Source organism: Carassius gibelio, chromosome B19, assembly GCF_023724105.1.
Source record: "Carassius gibelio isolate Cgi1373 ecotype wild population from Czech Republic chromosome B19, carGib1.2-hapl.c, whole genome shotgun sequence".
Lineage (NCBI taxonomy): Eukaryota > Metazoa > Chordata > Actinopteri > Cypriniformes > Cyprinidae > Carassius > Carassius gibelio.
In genome coordinates, this window is record NC_068414.1 from 11,918,463 (window position 1) to 11,937,331 (window position 18,869).

General features: G+C 36.7%; 1 protein-coding gene across 1 annotated transcript in view; it reads right to left on the bottom strand.

Moving 5' to 3' along the window:
• Positions 1 to 345: 345 nt before the first annotated feature.
• Positions 346 to 18,869, bottom strand: part of tmem222b (transmembrane protein 222b) — a 19,826-nt gene continuing 1,302 nt past the window's right edge. Inside the window, exons 2-6 of the mRNA XM_052584663.1 lie at positions 17,381 to 17,465; positions 13,977 to 14,008; positions 12,907 to 13,003; positions 12,694 to 12,824; positions 346 to 1,575 (exon numbers count right to left, since the gene is read on the bottom strand). Of these exons, the coding sequence (XP_052440623.1) occupies positions 1,488 to 1,575; positions 12,694 to 12,824; positions 12,907 to 13,003; positions 13,977 to 14,008; positions 17,381 to 17,465 (433 nt within the window). The 3' untranslated portion in view covers positions 346 to 1,487. The remainder of the gene's footprint in view (positions 1,576 to 12,693; positions 12,825 to 12,906; positions 13,004 to 13,976; positions 14,009 to 17,380; positions 17,466 to 18,869) is intronic.

Below are 18,869 nucleotides of genomic sequence, written 5' to 3' on the forward strand. Positions count from 1 at the left end.
TGTATAAATAAAATTAATCTAATCGTATATTAAAATAATGAATAACTCCATACAGTAGGAACTGTGTTTAACTGGCATGCAATAATATCACTTGCAAAAGATTTTTCTTTTTGATTTTGGGGTGAAATAATGACCTGGATGTGTGCTTGACAGATTTCAGCGATTGATGAGCAATGTTCAAATCCTGAACCTTACATAGAACATAAATCACATTATCCTTTATCATTATTATTATTTTTTTAGATGTGATATGATTGTTAGACTAGGCATATTGTGCCATTATACCAAGTCAATAGTCAACATAACAAAATACCCGTGATAATACTTGTGAAAACAAACAACGGAAACATTAAATATATCATTTAATAGTTCAAGATTGAAAGAGTAAAGCTTTCAAACAGAACATCCAAAACCCCTGCAATGTGAATCAAGTGTTCCTCAGGACAACAAAGACATATTAAAGGCATCGTTTACTTTCCTTCATTCCTGGTCTTACTGTGCAGGATTTATTAGTGCATTTTAGAAAACTAAATGTCTGTCTTCATAACCTTTCCTCAAAAGATCTGAAACAACGGTCACACAGACTTCACCAAGGCCTTCGTGTTCACGTCTGGTCTTTTCTGCGATGGAATGCATGCTTTCTTTCCTAATTCAATCTATGCCCAATGGATAAAATCAAGTCCTATAGCTACATTTTACACTTTTTTAAATGCATCACATTCAACTTGAGAAGGCAATTTCATAATGGTTTATAATGCAATATAATAATAGTAAATTAATGCAATAACAATAACAGCTGGCCAAAGACTGCTTTTCAATACGTAATGCGAACAAGATTTGCTAATTGATTAACTAGCCATTTTTGAATGCTAATCTCCATTAGTAATTCAATTTTTGTAAAAAAAACAATTACACTTTAAAGCATGCCAAGCTACAATATAAAAAGCTGCTTATGTTGCCAGTAAAATGACTAAAAGGGTACTTCTAAAATAAAGTGTTAATTGAAATAAGCTTTCGTATTGATAGTAAGACTTTTAAAAGGAAATCCATCTCCCAGAGTATCTTAATATACAATGCATTGTTTCTGCAATAAACTATGTTCTCAGAAAGAACACAGCATCATTAGAAATTCATATTCAAGTTATATTTAAAATATATTTATATACAAGTTATAGTGTTATATTTCCTAAACAGCAGTTAAAGTTTGGAGATCAAAGTCTAACCAAACGATAAAAGAGCACCATAACCCTCCAACCCCCTTTGGAAGACAGGTTTTGAGAATAGCGTTTCGTACATCACCACAAGACGTAGACGCCATGGCGTGTTTGCTGTCTGTACCCTACGACGAAGAGGTCTAGCGTTTGATTTTGGATGTTGAGCTCCTCGATGCTCTGAAGAGCTGGTTGTTCACTGGAGTCCTGCTGGAGCTGGAGTGACGGGTCTCTGATGGGTGGCGAGCCCGTGCGTCTGTGTGTGACCACGCTGGGTCATCGCAGGTTTAGAGACAGAGTCACAGTCAGGATCACAATGGTCAAGATGCAGAAAGGAAGCCAGGTCTTCAGGAAGCCAACGCAACTGTGGAAAGAGAGAGAGAGAGAGAGAAAGAGAGAGAGAGAGAGAGAGAGAAAATGTCTGTGTGAGAGCAAGATAGAATTTTCAATGACGATGAAAACATAAAAGAAACTACTTTATGACATGCTTGTCTATACAATGATGTAGAGGTAGATGTAGATTTGCCAAGACACTGTCATGCTGTTTTAAAGTGTTGTGTCTCCAAGTAAAAAATAGGGATGCATTGACAAAATTTTTTCAGAACTGATCCGATCCAGAAAATCGTCTGATACCGATCCGATACCAGTTTTTTAAAATCAATGTAGAATTTCTATACTTATGTGTGTTGACCTGATCGTCACACAGTAGCATGTTAAATCTGTGCAATATTTTATTGAGACTTTTCTTTTAACAGTTTTAAATCTCAGTCATTGTGCACTCTTACAGAGAGTTTCATAATTTCGTAACTATGGAACGGCTTCAGAACACTTTATGGAAACTTTATGGTTCTTGATACTGTTTTTGTGTTTTCATTGGGCTTAACCATAACACAATAGTGTATGCACAATATTGGATTTGGATTGGTCTCGTCTGTCGTCGAGAGAATTTGCCTCAATTATACTTATTGTTGTTTATGTTCCACCACAAGCTAACGCAAAGACAGCCATTAGCGATCTCTCCCAACACATCTCGTCTGTTGAAAACTCCAACCCTGATACATCTGTCATCGTGTTAGGTGATTTTAACCACACAAACCTGTCATCTGAACTCCCAAACTACAAGCAACAAGTCACTTGCCACAGCAGAGATAGCAAAACACTGGATCACTGCTACATCTCTGTTTCAGATGCTTACCGGGCATTCACGAGGGCTCCGCTGGGGAGGTCTGACCATGCTGTGCTGCTTTTCATTCCAAAGTACACACAAAAGCTTCAATTCGTTAAGAAAACATCCAAATCGGTCAGGTCCTGGTCCATAGATGCCATTGAAACGCTTCAAGGGTGTTTCGAATGCACAAATTGGGACATATTCAGTGCAGCTTGTGACTCCCTCGACGAACGAGGAAATATGCATCCCCACCGAGACAGAGACATTCTATGGCAATAAAAAACCATGGTTCTCCAAAGACTTCCATCTCTTACGCAAAGAAAAGAACTGTGCATACAAAAGTGGAGACAACAGTCAATACAGAATTGCCAAATATAAACTACGAGATGCTATAAGGAGAGCAAAGCAGAGTTATGGAACGAAACTGGAACAACAATTTTCATCAAGCAGCTCAAGATCAATATGGGAAACTTTCAAGTTCATGACAGACTACAAAAAATGCCCCATCTCCCCCCTTAACAGTGATCCAAGTCTCCCAGACATATTAAATAACTTTTATGCAAGATTTGAAAAGATTTGATCAGTCCTGCTTTGCTTAGCCATTGTGCAGCTCAATTGGCGCCTGTTTTTTCCACCATTTTTAACATCTCATTAAGCCAATGTACAGTCCCACAATTTTTTTAAATGCTCCATCATTATTCCTGTGCCTCAAAGATCACCTGCCTCAATGACTTCAGACCAGTTGCCCTAACATCTGTGGTAATGAAAGCATTTGAACGGATTATCCTGGCATACCTGAAATTCTGCACTTCCTTGAAGATGGACTCATATCAATTCAACTACCAAGCCAACCATTCCGTTGAGGATGCAATCAGCATAGCACTCCACCATACCTTGCAACATCTGGAATCACCAAAGACCTATACACGCATCCTGTTCATAGACTTTAGTTTCGCTTTTAACACTATTAATCCATTTAAACTCTTTACCACACTTTTAGACATGAACATTGCCCCAGCCATATGCCACTGGATAAGGAGCTTCCTGTGGAATAGATCACAGAGGGTGAAAGTTAATAACATATCCTCAGACCCTCTCACCCTAAGTACAGGAGCACCTCAGGGCTGTGTTCTCTCCCCTTTGCTCTTTTCCCTTTATACATCATACTTTAGATCCATGAACACTTCTCAGACAATGATGAAACACAGAACCGTAACGACCTCCAGCTCAACACAGCCAAAACCCAGGAACTCATTGTTGACTTTTGGACCACCCTTTTCAGCTCCTTCACTCTCTACCAAGACCAAACGCTTCACAAACAGCTTTTTCCCCATAGCCATCAGGACTCTGAACTCCTCTCTTTAATTTAGTTTTTCCTCTCATACACTACGCCTGTATCTTGTATTGTTACATATTGTGAAGTGTATTGTCTATTTGTTGTTTGTAATGTATGATGATGTAGAGCTTAAACATACTGTACTGAAAACAAATTACACCGGCTTTGTCGTGTGGCTAAATAAACAATCTATCTATCTATCCATCTATCTAAAAATGCCATAAAATGCCAGTATCGGAGCCGATACCGATATTGAGTATTAGATCAATGCATCCCTAGTATATATATATATATATATATATATATAAAAGCAGGCCACCACAAAATCTCTATAATATTCTGGTCTCAAGGTATGCTTCGGGACCCTCCTTCAATATTATAGTCAATGTGATTTTTATTTTTGGGCCAATTTTGCTGTATGGATGTCTAAATTGATTAGGAAAAATGGTGCTGGAAGAGTTATTGCATTTAAATCGGCATCGGCAAACATGAGAAACAGAGTCTCATGCTTCACTCATGTTATGAGTGTTGCATAGTTTGCCCACCAGATGGAGCTCCGCAGTTACAGAGAGTCTGCAACTCCACTATAGAAGAAAGCGATCAGCCAAGCCACGGAGATGTACTGTTTTGACAGCGAGTCTGTCGAGATGATTTAGTTCATACACCAAAAACGGTGTGGTAGTTCTAGCTAACGGTCCTATCATTATTACTTCTAAATATTCTGTTACATCACTTACAGCCGCTAATGCATTGCTATATTAGATTAGCCACAAAGCTAATACCATGCTTATCAGTGGAAGAGCGAGAACGTTAATAAGAGGTCAAACTATAACATTAGCGTTTATCTTATTCTAAATATATCTGCAGTGTTTCCCACAGAATGACCGCGTAAGGGGCCGTTCACATATCGCGCCTAAAAATGCGTGGAAAACGCTAGGCACGCCGCTTTTTCCTTCTTTCCAAAGCACTCGGGCAGAAGCGCTCCTGAGGCGTCTGCCTTTGCTAAGCAACCATGACGTGCTCTCTCCATGAAGACGGGGAAATTTCAGCAAAGGATAAATGGATTTGCAGCACTAAAAATCGCTCGCAGTAGCTCTGCAACTAAATTTATTTCAAAATGGCAATCCATATACAGCTATGAACAGCTGTTGCTTAATCTTGGCTGAGTTTTCAACGTTGTTACGGGAAAGGATGAAGCTGATTGGTTAGTTCTTGTCACATGACCTGCGGGTGCGGTTGCGGGATTCTGAAAAGTTGAGATGTTTTTAACTCAATGCGGTGCGGACGCGCCTGGAAAAAACGCGTGCACGTCGCTTCCCTGCACAAAGAGAAGAGGAGAAGATATACGGGTCCGTTGTGAATGTGTCTGTGAGAGCAAATATATTGTAGTTACAGTAACTACAGTAGGTGCGTCAGAAATGATTAAACCAGAGGGGACATGTAAATAAATGTGAGCTGAACACGCGCTTTTTTCTTTTTTTTTCTTTTTTACAGATTGTTTCAAAGCAGCTTTACAGACATAACAAGAAAATGTTGTAATAATATGGTTAAATATAGTTAGGTAATAGGTCATACCTATTGCTTGAATTATATATATATATATATATATATATATATATATATATATATATATATATATATATATATATATATATATATATATATCATTTTTGCCTATGTAGGAGATCCCTGTTTATTATTATTATAATTCTAATGATGACACGAGTAATGATACATGGTGATATTATTAATACACATGCTTATTCTTTCTCTGTCTCTCTTTCTGCCCTACAGATACCTGAAAAAGGTGAATGCTGTAGCAGCAAAGTGTGGGACTACTTCTGCAAATACTTTAACTTTAGTATTATAATTTATTTACAGTACGCACACAGACTGTAAAAACCAGCTTCAACTGGAAGAAAGTAAAAGTGTTAAATGTTTAAAATCGGACTGTTTTTTGATCATTAAAAAATATATACTTTTGATGTGCAATTGTTTAGTCATGGAGACCGTAATCTAAGGCTTTTTTTTAACATAAATCCCTTCTGGAAAATGGTTTATACAGCCCACATACATAGAACAGGCAGATATTTTGCTATTGAATGTTGTGTAAGTGCAGTTTATAGGAAATGGGTCTAATATCCAGTTTACTTTCAAAATCAAAATATCGGCTTATAAATCGTCTCTTTTCGAGTTAATATCGGCATCGGCCCCCAAAAATCCATATCGGTCGGGCTCTAACGCCAACATTTAATACTTACAGCTAGATGTTTGTTAAAATCTCTTAACCAATGTAGGAGCAAAAGTAAAACCCTTGTACAATAGTAGTACACCATCACAATCAAAAATAGTGCTTATTATAGATATAATATACTTTAAAAGAAAGTATATAAATTAGTGCTGTCAAATGATTAATCACATCCATAAATTATTTGTTAACATAAGATATATGTGTGTACTGTGTATAATTTAATATATAAACAATTATTTATAATATAAATTATCTGAATAAAAAAATGTAAATACATGCAAATATTTTTTTAATTTTTGAAGTATTTATTTATACATAATATACACAGTACACACACACATATATGCAAACAAAAACTTTTATTCTGTATGAGATTAATCATTTGACAGCACTAATTTAAACATTAAAATGCCATGTCCAGCATTACAGTTTTAAATTTATTAAATGCATTTAGCTGAGTTTTAGAGATTTTTTGACTCCCTTATGCATGTCATTTCATAATTACTTTTATTGTCTATTGAAATAATAGTTAAAATGCACTGCTGAATGTACTGACAAGCATTTATTGTAAACTTAAATATACTTTAACATTTGTATATAATACTTGTAATAATACTTGTATTGTTTAATTGTACATTTTTGAAAATTGAGATTTATACATCACCCTAAAGCTAAATAAATAAACTTTCCATTGATATATTGTTATTTGGATTGGACAACATTTGACCGAGATACAACTATTTGAAAATCTGGAATCTGAGGGCAAAATAAAATCTAAATACTGAGAAAATCGCCTTTAAATTTGTTCAAATAAATTCTTAGCAATGCATATTACTAATCAAAAATTACGTTTTGACATTTACAGTAGGAAATGTACAAAATATCTTCATTGAACATGATCTTTACTTAATCCTATATAAAAGAAAAATCGATAATTTTGACCCATACAATGTTTTTTTTGGTTATAGCTAACTGGAGACTGGTTTTGTGCTCCAGGGTCACAAATTTGTTATTACACATTTGTAGTAAGGCTGCAATTTAGTACATTTAAAATTTGAACTTTAAATGTACGTCACACTAGAGGTAAAATTATAAGCAAATGCTTGACATGTGCTTTAGTATGTTAGTCAACACATCAAAATAAGTGTACTTTGAAAATAAGCAATTTAAATTAAAATGTCCTTTCAATTTGACATTATTACAAAGTTCACCTTTCAAATCTACTTAAGTGTGCTAGAAAACAGTCACGAAAAAGAACTCTCTTTAATTATACTTAAGTGGGATTTCATTAATATTACATTTTCTGCAAGTGCAGTTTAAAAAATATATAGTTTTAAGATTTGAAGTACACTATAAGTGCACATACAATGCAGTCTTTTTCACAAAAGGTGCTGCTTACCTAAGCAAAGACCATTAATCACAGATATAAAACAAATAAAAGATGAAAAAGACAAATTATCATTGTGATATTAAATTACTTTTCCTCGACAGCACATAGACTGTGTTTGTTTTCTTTGCAATATCAGATAAGAATCTGCTTTGGACCAGATTTCATACTGATGAGAACATCCATACTGATGCAACCACAACAATCTGCTTCCACAAGCTGGAGGACGAAAGAGCTGCATCATCACTTCATACCTGCAGTTCCTTTCTTAGTGATTGACAGTAGAGTTCTCACAATAAACAGTAATGGATGCACTCTGAACACTTTGGGGCAGGAGAAACACACACATAAAGCGACACTTTCAATTACACCTTAGAGACGCCATGACAGACCATCCTTGTGTGAGTCTCTCTCAGTCTCCTGGGGCCAATGCACATGCATTGTGCTCAGACAGCAACCAGTAGTCTGAAAAAAAAGTTGTGTCTGGAGCAATACCTTGTTAGACTTCAGGTATCATGTAGGAACATTTTTAGCTGACACCCAGAACACAGCACTGGGTCCAATTTCTCAGACCTATAATTATGCAATCCCGCAGTAACAAAGTCCCAAAATATCTTCTACTAATGGTTATTACTTGGTGTAACAAAACACGTTGACATGCTTTAATGTTCAAAAAACACATTATTTTTCAAATACAGTACATTATTGTATATAACACTTGTTTGTTTACTGTGTTGAGACGTGCTGCGTTTGGTCTCGTGCTCTATCGCATACGTTGGCAGTGTCGTGCGCTTGCGTAGACATTTGTTGTGATAAACAGTAAAGTGTGTTCTGCTGAATTCAATTTCCGTATTGTCTGGTATAAAAAAGGTTAGTATACCGCGGCAGCCCTCCAGTTAAGCCATCCTCGTGTGAAGACCGAAGAGTGTAAAGACCATCGACTCTACCGTGCGACTCCAGGGCAGGGACACCGGCAGGGAATAGAAGTATTGTTTTGATTAATCTCTTTTTCCTTCTTGTTTCATTTCTGCTTCAGTTTTTGTTTATAACCAAATCTTACTATGTGTTTCCAGATCCCTACTATCACTACCACTCGCAAACCACACATCACACAATGTAGACAGCGCAATCTTAACAACCTGCATACCTTGCCTATGTCTGCTAATACGCTACTTTCTTTTTCTAATGGTCTCTGGAATTGCCAGTCTGCTGTAAACAAAGCCGATTTCATTACTTCTATTATTAGTCATTCAAAGATTAATCTCATGGCCCTAACAGAGACCTGGATCAAACCAGAGGACACTGCTACACCTGCAGCATTCTCCAATAATTTCTCATTTTTCCACTCCCCCCGTTTGACTGGAAGAGGTGGAGGTACTGGTCTACTCATCTCCTATGATTGGAAATGTAATCCTTTACCATCTTTGGTTATCAACAGCTCCTTTGAATAGCATTCAGTTACTGTTACCGACCCTCTTAAAATACATTTTATAGTTGTCTATCGACCCCCAGAACCACTGGGTAACTTTTTTGATGAATTAGATGTGTTGCTCTCAACCTTTTCTGAGGATGGTACTCCCCTAGTTATGCTTGGAGATTTCAACATCCACCTAGATAAACCTCTGCTTGCCTCTTTTGATCTCAACCGAGCATCAACTACTGCTACTCACAAATCAGGCAACCAACTGGACCTTATTTTTTACACGACACTGCTCTACTGATCATGTCCTGGTTACTCCACTGCACATGTCGGATCACTTCCTCTTCACTCTTAACCTCAACATGGTCCCTGACACATCACTTACCCCTCCACGTCATCTTTCGACATAACCTATGCACACTTTCACCCTCCCGGCTATCTGCAATGGTTTCTTCTTCACTTCCTTCCCCTAAACTTTTAGCATCTCAATCAGTGCTACTGATACTTTCTGCTCCACTCTTAAAACACATCTCTTCCATCTTTGTTTGACTCTAACTTTAACACTCACTATTCTAATTCTCTTCTTTAAAAAAAAATCTAACTACCTTTCTAATCTTTTTGTATTCTATTTTATTTTTAAGACCTCTAACATTAGCTTGCTCTATTCTTTCTCTATTTTATCTGATTTCTTTTTATTTATTATATTATTTAAAAGCCCTTGCTAAGTGTACAGTGTTAACCTAACTGAGACTTGTTGTTATAGCACTTATATATCATTCTCTTTTGTTGTTTTTGATTGCTTCCACTGTCCTCATTTGTAAGTGGCTTTGGATAAAAGCATCTGCTAAATGAATAAATGTAAATTATTGTAGGTCTTCTATGCCCCATCTCTCTCAAACAGGTGGTTTTCTATAAAGTCCCTCCTTCTGATAAGCACAGTCTGCTCTGATTGGCCAACTGACCCAGTGCATTGTGATTGGCTGATCACCGCATGTCATCAGAAATGTAAAGCCCCTTTCCAAAATCGCGAGCTTCAACTTTCAAAATAAATGTAAAGACAGTTTTAATAATGTCCTTAGTCTTACCACCAGTTCAAACGGTCGTCCATAAAATGTGTAGTTAATAGTTGACAAATGTTACCTATTCTAAAGTGTTACCGAATATCTCTTTGGATTTGAGACTTTAGTCTTTGCAACTTTACAGATTTTCTTCATGCACCAAGAGCTTGTAACACTCCAAAGAGAAAGGAAAAATTTTAATCATATCATATGACCCCTTTAAAGCTGCGGTAGGGAACTTTTGACGCTCTAGCGGTTAATAAACAGAACTGTTTGCGTCTTGCGGAAGAACATCGTAGCCGGAACTACTTCTCTCTGTTTATGTCTATGAAGAATCACAAAGGTACTGTGTTACTCCGCCGCGGTATCCCCGAAGCAATCTAAAATAGTCCGAATATAAACACTTATTATAGGTGCACCCTAGTGATTCAGGACAAGCCAAAAACACGGTTTGGAAAATGGATTCATGGTGTACTCACTTATTATATACATTTTTCTACATTTTGAACACAAACAAAGTTACGGACCACAGCTCTGATTGGTTGCTTTCTTACCGGGAGCGGTCCGTAACTGCAAATGGCAATAGGAGCACAGGGAGGAGCCAGCTTGATTTTTTCACAGATTATCTGTCTCTTATTCTACTGTCAGGACATAATGACAGGTTTAACAATTATATTTTTACAAAAGTTACCTACTGCAGCTTTAATGCTGTCAGTATGATCCTGAGTATCTGCAACTGTTCTTGAGGAAGATAAATAGTGCTCAATAAAACTGCATTTATTTGATAATTACAGTAACAACAGAGCTAACACTTTAGCATAGAGCCCAATTCTCAATTAATTAGTTGTTTATTAGCATGCATATTTAATATATTGTCTGTTTATTAATATTTCTAAAGCATATTTTCCAGTATAACCATATTCTACATCCTTAATAACACGATACCTAAACTCAACAATTAACTTACTAGCTATTACTAAACAGAGTTTAATAAGGCAAAAGTCATAGTTAATGGTTTGTTAATAGAGGGAATTGGACCTTAAAATTAAGTGCATCCAAAACGGTAACATTGGGGAATTACAATTTAAAATTGCTGTTTTCTATGTGAACATATTAAAGTGTAATTCATTCCTGTGATCAAAGCTGTATTTTCAGCATCAATACTCATGTGTCACATGATCTTCAGAAATTATAATAAAATGCTGATTTGCTGCTCTAGAAATTTCTATTATTACCAGTGTTGAAAACAGCTGTGATGCTTTATATTTTTGTGGTAACGGTAACCTTTTTCTGCTCTTTCTATCGAATAGAAAGTTAGAAACAGCATACATTTGAATTAGTAACAGTACCGTCACTTTTGATTAATTAAATGCATTCCTGCTGAATAAAAGTAAACTTTTCAATTACGTTTAATTATGTGCAGCTTGGCAAACTACAGTGTAAGTATCCTGATGTGAACAACAAGGAGTTGAGTCATCATTGCTCTGAACTCTACTTTTGGCCCCGGGTAGAGAAATGTTTCACTATTATAATTTAAAAGCGGGGTTAGCACCAATTTTCCCTCCTGGTTTGAAAGCATGTTCCTGTGTCAAGGTGTACAGTGTGAAAGAATGAGGCATTGAATGTTAAGGCTAGATTTTTAGCAACAGACATCCAGTAATGTGCCTCATATTCACCTGCTTTGGACAGTCACAGAAGGTAAAACTATAGTACAGTCTGCAATACATTATATCTCTATGTGCATTGATGTAAATAGGTTGCATGCTGCATTCATCCAATCAATGTAACTGACACTGCAGATATGCAAATAAGGATTTGAGGATTGTACTGTGTGAATCCACAGCATTAGCTGTTAACCACAGGCAACTTTATGAAGAGTGTGAAAGTTAAGCAAGACAACCCAGGATTCTGTTTACCCAGAGTTTAATATGATCCAGAGTTAATGATTGCAAGTGTGAAAAGCCCTCTAGTTAACAAATTACAACAAGATTTTCAAACTTAGAAATCTGATCAAAGCACAAACACATGCAGAAGTACATCTGAAGGCAGCGGTGTGGGGACTGAAAATGCATATTTTGGAAAAGGGTTTTAAAATGCAAATTTTTCAATACGCCTCCTTTGTTGTTTGCGTGTAAATCCCTAATACTGGAGTCTCTGAAAACTATGACGTTTTGAGCATGCGTAGTATTATGTAGACGTGCAGTACGTGTCGATTTTAAAGACAATAGGGCTGCGAAAATAAATCGATGCATCATGAATCGAGAAATTATTCAGCATCGATTCTGAGATTTTCCAAATGCATCACAATTCTTTCTTGAGTCGATCCTGAGCTTAGTTTTGAACATCAGATGGCACTGCATGCTTTAGAAACAGCTGTACTTCGCTCGTTTTCAAATCCTTACACACACTAGAACCTAAAATAATCATTCATAAAATTCAAAAAGGTTGAGGCGAATTACGAGGGTGTTCACAGTAGGCTGTGTTTACATTAACCTTGCATCATAAAAGCATTCCGAGCTAAAAACTAAATTAGAGCGTCACCTGCTGTTAAAATACAAACTCGAATCAAATCGATCTATCGTCCCAGCCCTAAAAAGACAAGTGCCAGCAAACATGCACAACAAAGGTGATGTATATGGTAGTGTTGCAGCTGCTCAAGAATATGCAAACACTTCTTCAGCAAAGTGTGGATTTAATTCACCAATATTATAATCATCATATGATCGTCACAGGTACGGTTTACTAACAAAGTGACAGCACCAACTACTGGCCTGGCATACGTAATACACCGTTTCTGTCCGTTTTCTCATATATGTGAAAACGAGAATCGTTTTGAAAACATAAACGTAGCGTTGGTCTCACCTGACGTGTTTGCCGTGGATGAGCGACAGCAGGCAGAGGTTCACCATGTTCCACGAGGTGCTGTTGTCGTAGTGCATCAGGTTCAGGGCCATGGCCACATGCGAGTGACAGTTGTCACAACAAAGGTTGTGCTGGCGGGAGAACAGAGATTGTTTGTCAGAATACATAGAATATATTTTTCCACAAGCAAAACCGGGAAGAAACACAGATTACCATTCTCTGTTTGTACTCTTCTGATGCGTTGTGAACGGCTGTGTCCCAGGCGTTAGATCCACTGGCATACACCTTACTGACGTCTAACATCCAGTACCTGGGAACAAAGCAGATTAATGCACACGAACCCCAGAATGCAGTTCAGCAGGCCAAGTCATTTCTTTTATAACCACTCTTGGTGGACATTAACCCTATAAAGTCTGCTGTATCATCTGATACAAAAACTTCTGTGAGCTATAAACGCCCAACACCATCAAGACTTGATCTGATAAACCCGTTTTTCACAATCTATACTAGCCTCTTGTCGTCTGATTGAGAGTTTATACTTTTTAGTAATCTTTACTTTACTTACATTACCAAAGAATAACTTTTATCTTGTAATATTTCAAGATGAACACTTACTGGAATGAAGCAACTTTTTAATTTAACAATTTTTTTTTTACAAAAGTAATCATGTTAAAATGTGAGTATTAAATACGATACAGGCTTATATTTGAAATATGATCATGCCCTGGGGAACATTTATTTATATTTCACTCAATCATCACTCTATTGTATTGCATTGTATGCTTTGCCCTCCAAAATAAAGCTTTGCGCATAAAAATAAGCACTTAAATATCATCTCATTAAGACATATTACTGGGAGATAAAAAGTATGGACTGATATTTATTCTATGCATTTATGCAAGTTTACTGTCATAAAGATCTCAGTGATCTGAATTTAATCCTTTTTGGCCATATAAATATTAGCAACAGCATATTTTTGCACTGAGGTGTTTTTTTCCCTCTCGAGTGTGAGCTCATAGAAGCCTGATGTCTCAAATATGATACAAACCATAAAACACATGCAAACTTTTTATATATTTTGTATAAAAGTCTAATAATTCAGTTTTTGTTATTTCACAGGTCGAGCTTTAAAAAGGTGACGTCTGTAATCTTTTGGACGATTGCACTCTTTCTTGTATACCAGCTATAGAAAGCTGCAGTGTAAGTCGTTTATGCAAGAAAACACTGTAGCATCTCTCTGTTTTGATATTGCAGTTCAGTGCAGCATCACAGCATTGACTCACTTTGTCGGTCTTCCGAATGCCATGTTATCCTCCTGCAAGAGCAGAGAAACAGAGTCAGCTCTGTAGGTGTACAATGTAACAATTAACTACAACAAAGCCCTCATCAGACGTGTGTTTTGCAGTTCATTTAAAACATTTCTTTCTTTCTCGAAAGACACCATTATGAATGCACACTTCTCCATGGGAGGTCTATATGACCTGCAGCTCTCCGTTAGCTGTCGCTCATCTCGAGTGTGCTCACGGTGGCTCATGGGATCTGCTGTCATGTGACTAATGAGTGTAGCGCTGCAGCTGAGATCATCATGACAGCACTCACTGCCTGAAGCACACACAACAGCAGCTCTGAGTCAGTCCTACAAAACCACACATCTACTATAACACAGGATACAAAAACAATCCTGAAACATGTGTGACATGTAGACAACCTCATTTTATAGTTTGATTTTAATACAATATTTTGCACTTTTTTGTTTTTTTAACTAGTTTACTCTTAAAATTAGTTAAAACAAAATGAATAAGTTCTTAATTTCCATGGCAGTAAAATAAAATACAACTTAAGTTGCATTATAGGAACATACATTAGGGGTCAAAAGTCTGGGATCAGTAAGACTTGTAATGCTTTTTAAAGAAGTCTCATGCTCATCAAAGCTGCATTTATTTGATCAAAAATACAGAAAATAAAACTTTATCTTGCAAAATGTTATTACAATATAAAATAATGGTTTCTATTTTAATATCCTTAAAAATATCATTTATTTTTGTGATGCAAAGCTGAATTTCCATCAGCAATTAAGATATCATTCTAATATGCTGATTTATTATCAGTGGTGGCAACGGTTTCTTTTATCTATTTATTTATTTAAACTCCAATACTTTTTTTCAGGATTATTTGATAAATAAAAAACTAAAAAGAACATCAGTTTATTCAAAAAAATAAAAATGTACTGACCCCAAACTTTTGTACTGTAGTGCATATAAAAGATTTATATTTTAAATAAATGCTCTTCTTTTTTACTTTTATTCATCAGAGAATGCTGAAAAAGTATCACAGATTTCCAGAAATTATAAATCAGCATATTATGATGATTTCTGAAGGATCAAGTGATACTGTGGACTGGAGTAATGATGCTAAAAATTCAGCTTTGCATCACAGGAATAAATTCGATTTTACTGTATATTGAATTAGAAAAATTATATTTTAAATCACAATAAAATTTCACAATATTACATTTTTTCCCTGTATTTTTTATTTTAAAAAATGTAGCCTTGATGAGCAGAACAAACACCTGTAAAAACAGATACCAAACTTTTGACCGCTAGTGTAAATCTTAATATCTTACATAGTTTTGCTTCTCAAGAACATGTATACTCTGTTAAGTATAGTGTATAAATATGAAAACAAAGTACTTAAATTGATAGTTCACCCGATAATGAAACCTCAAGAAGGTTGGTAACCAAAGAGCTGCCAACAATTTGCTGAACAGTAGGGGTGCTCCGATCACGATCGGCCGATCGTTAATGCGCATCTCGTCAGTAAAGCCAGTTCTCTAATCAGCGGTTAATTCCATCAGGTGCGTGATTTCACATAGAGCAGCTGTTACTACACAGAGCCGTTGTTAACTGAGAAGACAATGGCTCTGTGTAGTAACAGCTGCTCTATGTGAAATCACGCACCTGATAGAATTAACCACTGATTAGAGAACTGGCTTTACTGACGAGATGCGCATTAACGATCGGCCGATCGTGATCGGAGCACCCCTACTGAACAGCTAACCTAAAATCTAGTTCCTAAATATTACAGATCTTATTTTGAATGACTGAACCACATATACCTGTCTTTTTCGATTTCTTATAATGCTCTCTTTGAGATTTTGAAGAATGTTGGTAACCAAACAATAAAAAAAAAAAAAAAAACAAACAAACTACTATTTAGGTTTCTCAGAAGACAGAGTCATATAGGTTTGGAACGATATAGAATTAAGTAAATTGTGATTTGAGCTGAATTTTTTTTTTTTTCATGGATTAGTAAGAAATCACCCTTGGTTGCAAAGTAATGCATTTAACACAAATAACTAACATATTTTGAAAAACTTGTTTTTTTTCCTGCAAGTGTCATAATGTTCTGAAATCAAGCAATTTCCAAACCCCTTTAACCATGAACTGAGCTCAACCCACAGCGCTCTGCTCGTGCCACATGCGAGACGTGTTTCAGTCGCTGTCAGCCACAAGCGCGAGAGTTAAGTGCGGCAGACTGCGGTGCACTTGAGTGTGTGCTGGCCCGTATCACCGCAGGTCAAATAACCCCATCCTCTCACATTACCAGCCTTGCTCTACCCAACACATTTCACTTTTGCTTCTGTCTGGCAGAGATGTGTCTCTAGGATATTGTCCAATCCTGAAGAGAACTGCTGTGGAGCTCCGGTACCATGATAACTTTGCTTTTGTTTGAGCAGCTCGTCAGGATTCTTCTGCACAAGCGGTTGGATCCTCCATTCACTCAGATAGAGTTGCCCTGACTGTGAACTCTAGGATAAGACCATGTATTTTTAACAAGAGGATCTCTGAGAAAACTGCAATTAGTCGTGCAGAGAGCTGACGGAGCTGGAGGTGTAGCTTTCACCGCATGTCCTCCTCTGCTCTGCACCTTTTAGCACAGGTATAGATTTTTCTTTTGGAAATAACAGGATGTGCTCTTACAGGGTCACTGAAGAAGCTGGTGGCGAACAGCTGAACTTTCCAGCGATTTCTAGTGAAAACGAATTTCACACTAAATTATAAAGACCTTTATCTAGAGGAACGATCTTAACCACATACACTTTATGAGGCCTTTATATGTCAACAAAAAGTTGCTTGACATGGTTGAGGTCAGACCGGAGGAAAGTCCAGCGCAGGTCATTTATAACACAGTAACAAGCCTCCATGGGCTTCGAACAAGCTCAAACCATCCAATGATAGATTTAAACCTGCACCGTTTGGAAATCTTCCCAGTGTTTCTTAATTGATGCACTTTGGCAATCTGGAGTTCATTTTCTCTACTGTAAGAAAAGGTGCTTCGAAAGACGTTCAGAGATGTTTAACACAGGAGCTTCTTACGTTTGCAGAGTGATGAGTTTCACTTGGAAATAACACAAATTCTATTGAATTGTACAACTGTCCTGACAAACCTTGAATGTGTGAGAACCAATCAGTCAGTTTTGAGGATGTGATGCACACAGTATGTTGTTGGATCTTATAGATATATTTTTTTGTTATTCCTGAAATAAACAAACTGCAAACGGAGTTATCTGTTTTTACAAGCTAAACACTCTATCTTTCTCTCTCTAAAAATATATATAATCATGCATTGTCTCTTTTATTGTTGGACAGGCAGATGTTATTATAAAAGGGCATGTAAATATACTTACTGAGACAAAGTATGGACCTGCAAAATCGCGGATCACTCCAGTGGAGGTGCAAATCCCCATGTGTCCGATGAAAGGAAAGAGCCATCTGAAAGAATACAACAAACAAGAGGAATTAACAAAAGCACATTGTTTTCAGGTTTGATTTTGCCCCGGACAAGAATATCATCAATGTTTTCATCCATTTTGATGAAAACATAGTTGCCATATTCGTTATCAGCATTTATTTGATCTATCGGATTAATGCCTGTTCCACAGTCAAACATATTTGAATTACTTTTTTAATTAATACAAGTATTTTTTTTTCTCACAACGAACAGATTTCTGCTGATTCTAAGCAATTTAAATGAATGCATTTTAAAAATATGACAATTTAAAATCAAATAAATACAAATACTTAAACTATGGTCTAATCCAAATGGATATAAACGTTATATGCAATTAAAATACATCAAATTTTAATTTGTATATCTATATATACGCACTGTTATCTGAAAAGAAAAAGTTTTTTAATCCAAGAAGAACAGCAGTCAACAGACACCGCAGTGGTTGAATTTTTGTTTATTTTAATTTGCTTTCCATCATTTGCTATGTTAGTTTCATTAAAATATATTTAAATGAATAAATATGCATTTTCACGCATGTGTGGCTGACATATGCATCAGATTAGGTTTATTAGCTCGTTCATGTTAAAACTGCATAACACAAATAAAAAAAAACCCAACAGACTCAAGGATATCCCTTCATTTACCACATTTGCATGTCTAGAGCCAAAAAAAGGCAGGAGGAAATTGCTAAAAACAGCTATTATTTGAAATGGTTTATCAACAGTGGAAATACACATACACTTGAGTGTTTTGGGAGGACAGCTGAAAGCACAAGGCTTGATGCTGGAGAATGCCCTTTTCAATATCACACACCTGGCCGAAATCCAGCTCCCCCTGCTGATTCAGATTCATGTTATTTTGGCTTTGGAGCTCAAACTAGCAGGGCAACAGAACCGGCAATCCAAAAGGACAACCGGATAAGGAAGCGGATTAGACACTAGAACTAAATTCTTGTCAAAGTGATTAAAAAAGTATTATCAACAGAGCTCTCAGGGGGGCGATATGAATATCCTGGATAAAACAGCCCCTGTGGAGTTAGTGAAGTGGAGTAGGGCATGCGCCGGCCGGCACCCCAGATACGCTCCTGTCCATGTACATATTTATCACTGAGTGTCCTACAGAGCAAGCCACCGACCCAAATACAGGAGAAGAAGAAAACACGGGGCGAGGAACTCTCACACTGAGACCATCTGCAGTGGAGCACACCAGGAGACGGGTCCGAGACCAGCTGTAATCAGATTCATCTCCACAGATGGAGTTTGGATTCTGATCCCAGACCAGAACATAATGGGTGCTGTTAATGAACCCAAGCTCCATCCCAGGACAAATGCATCAAAGATTCAACAAAGGTGTCAAGTTTGCAACTAATGGTCATAAATTATAAT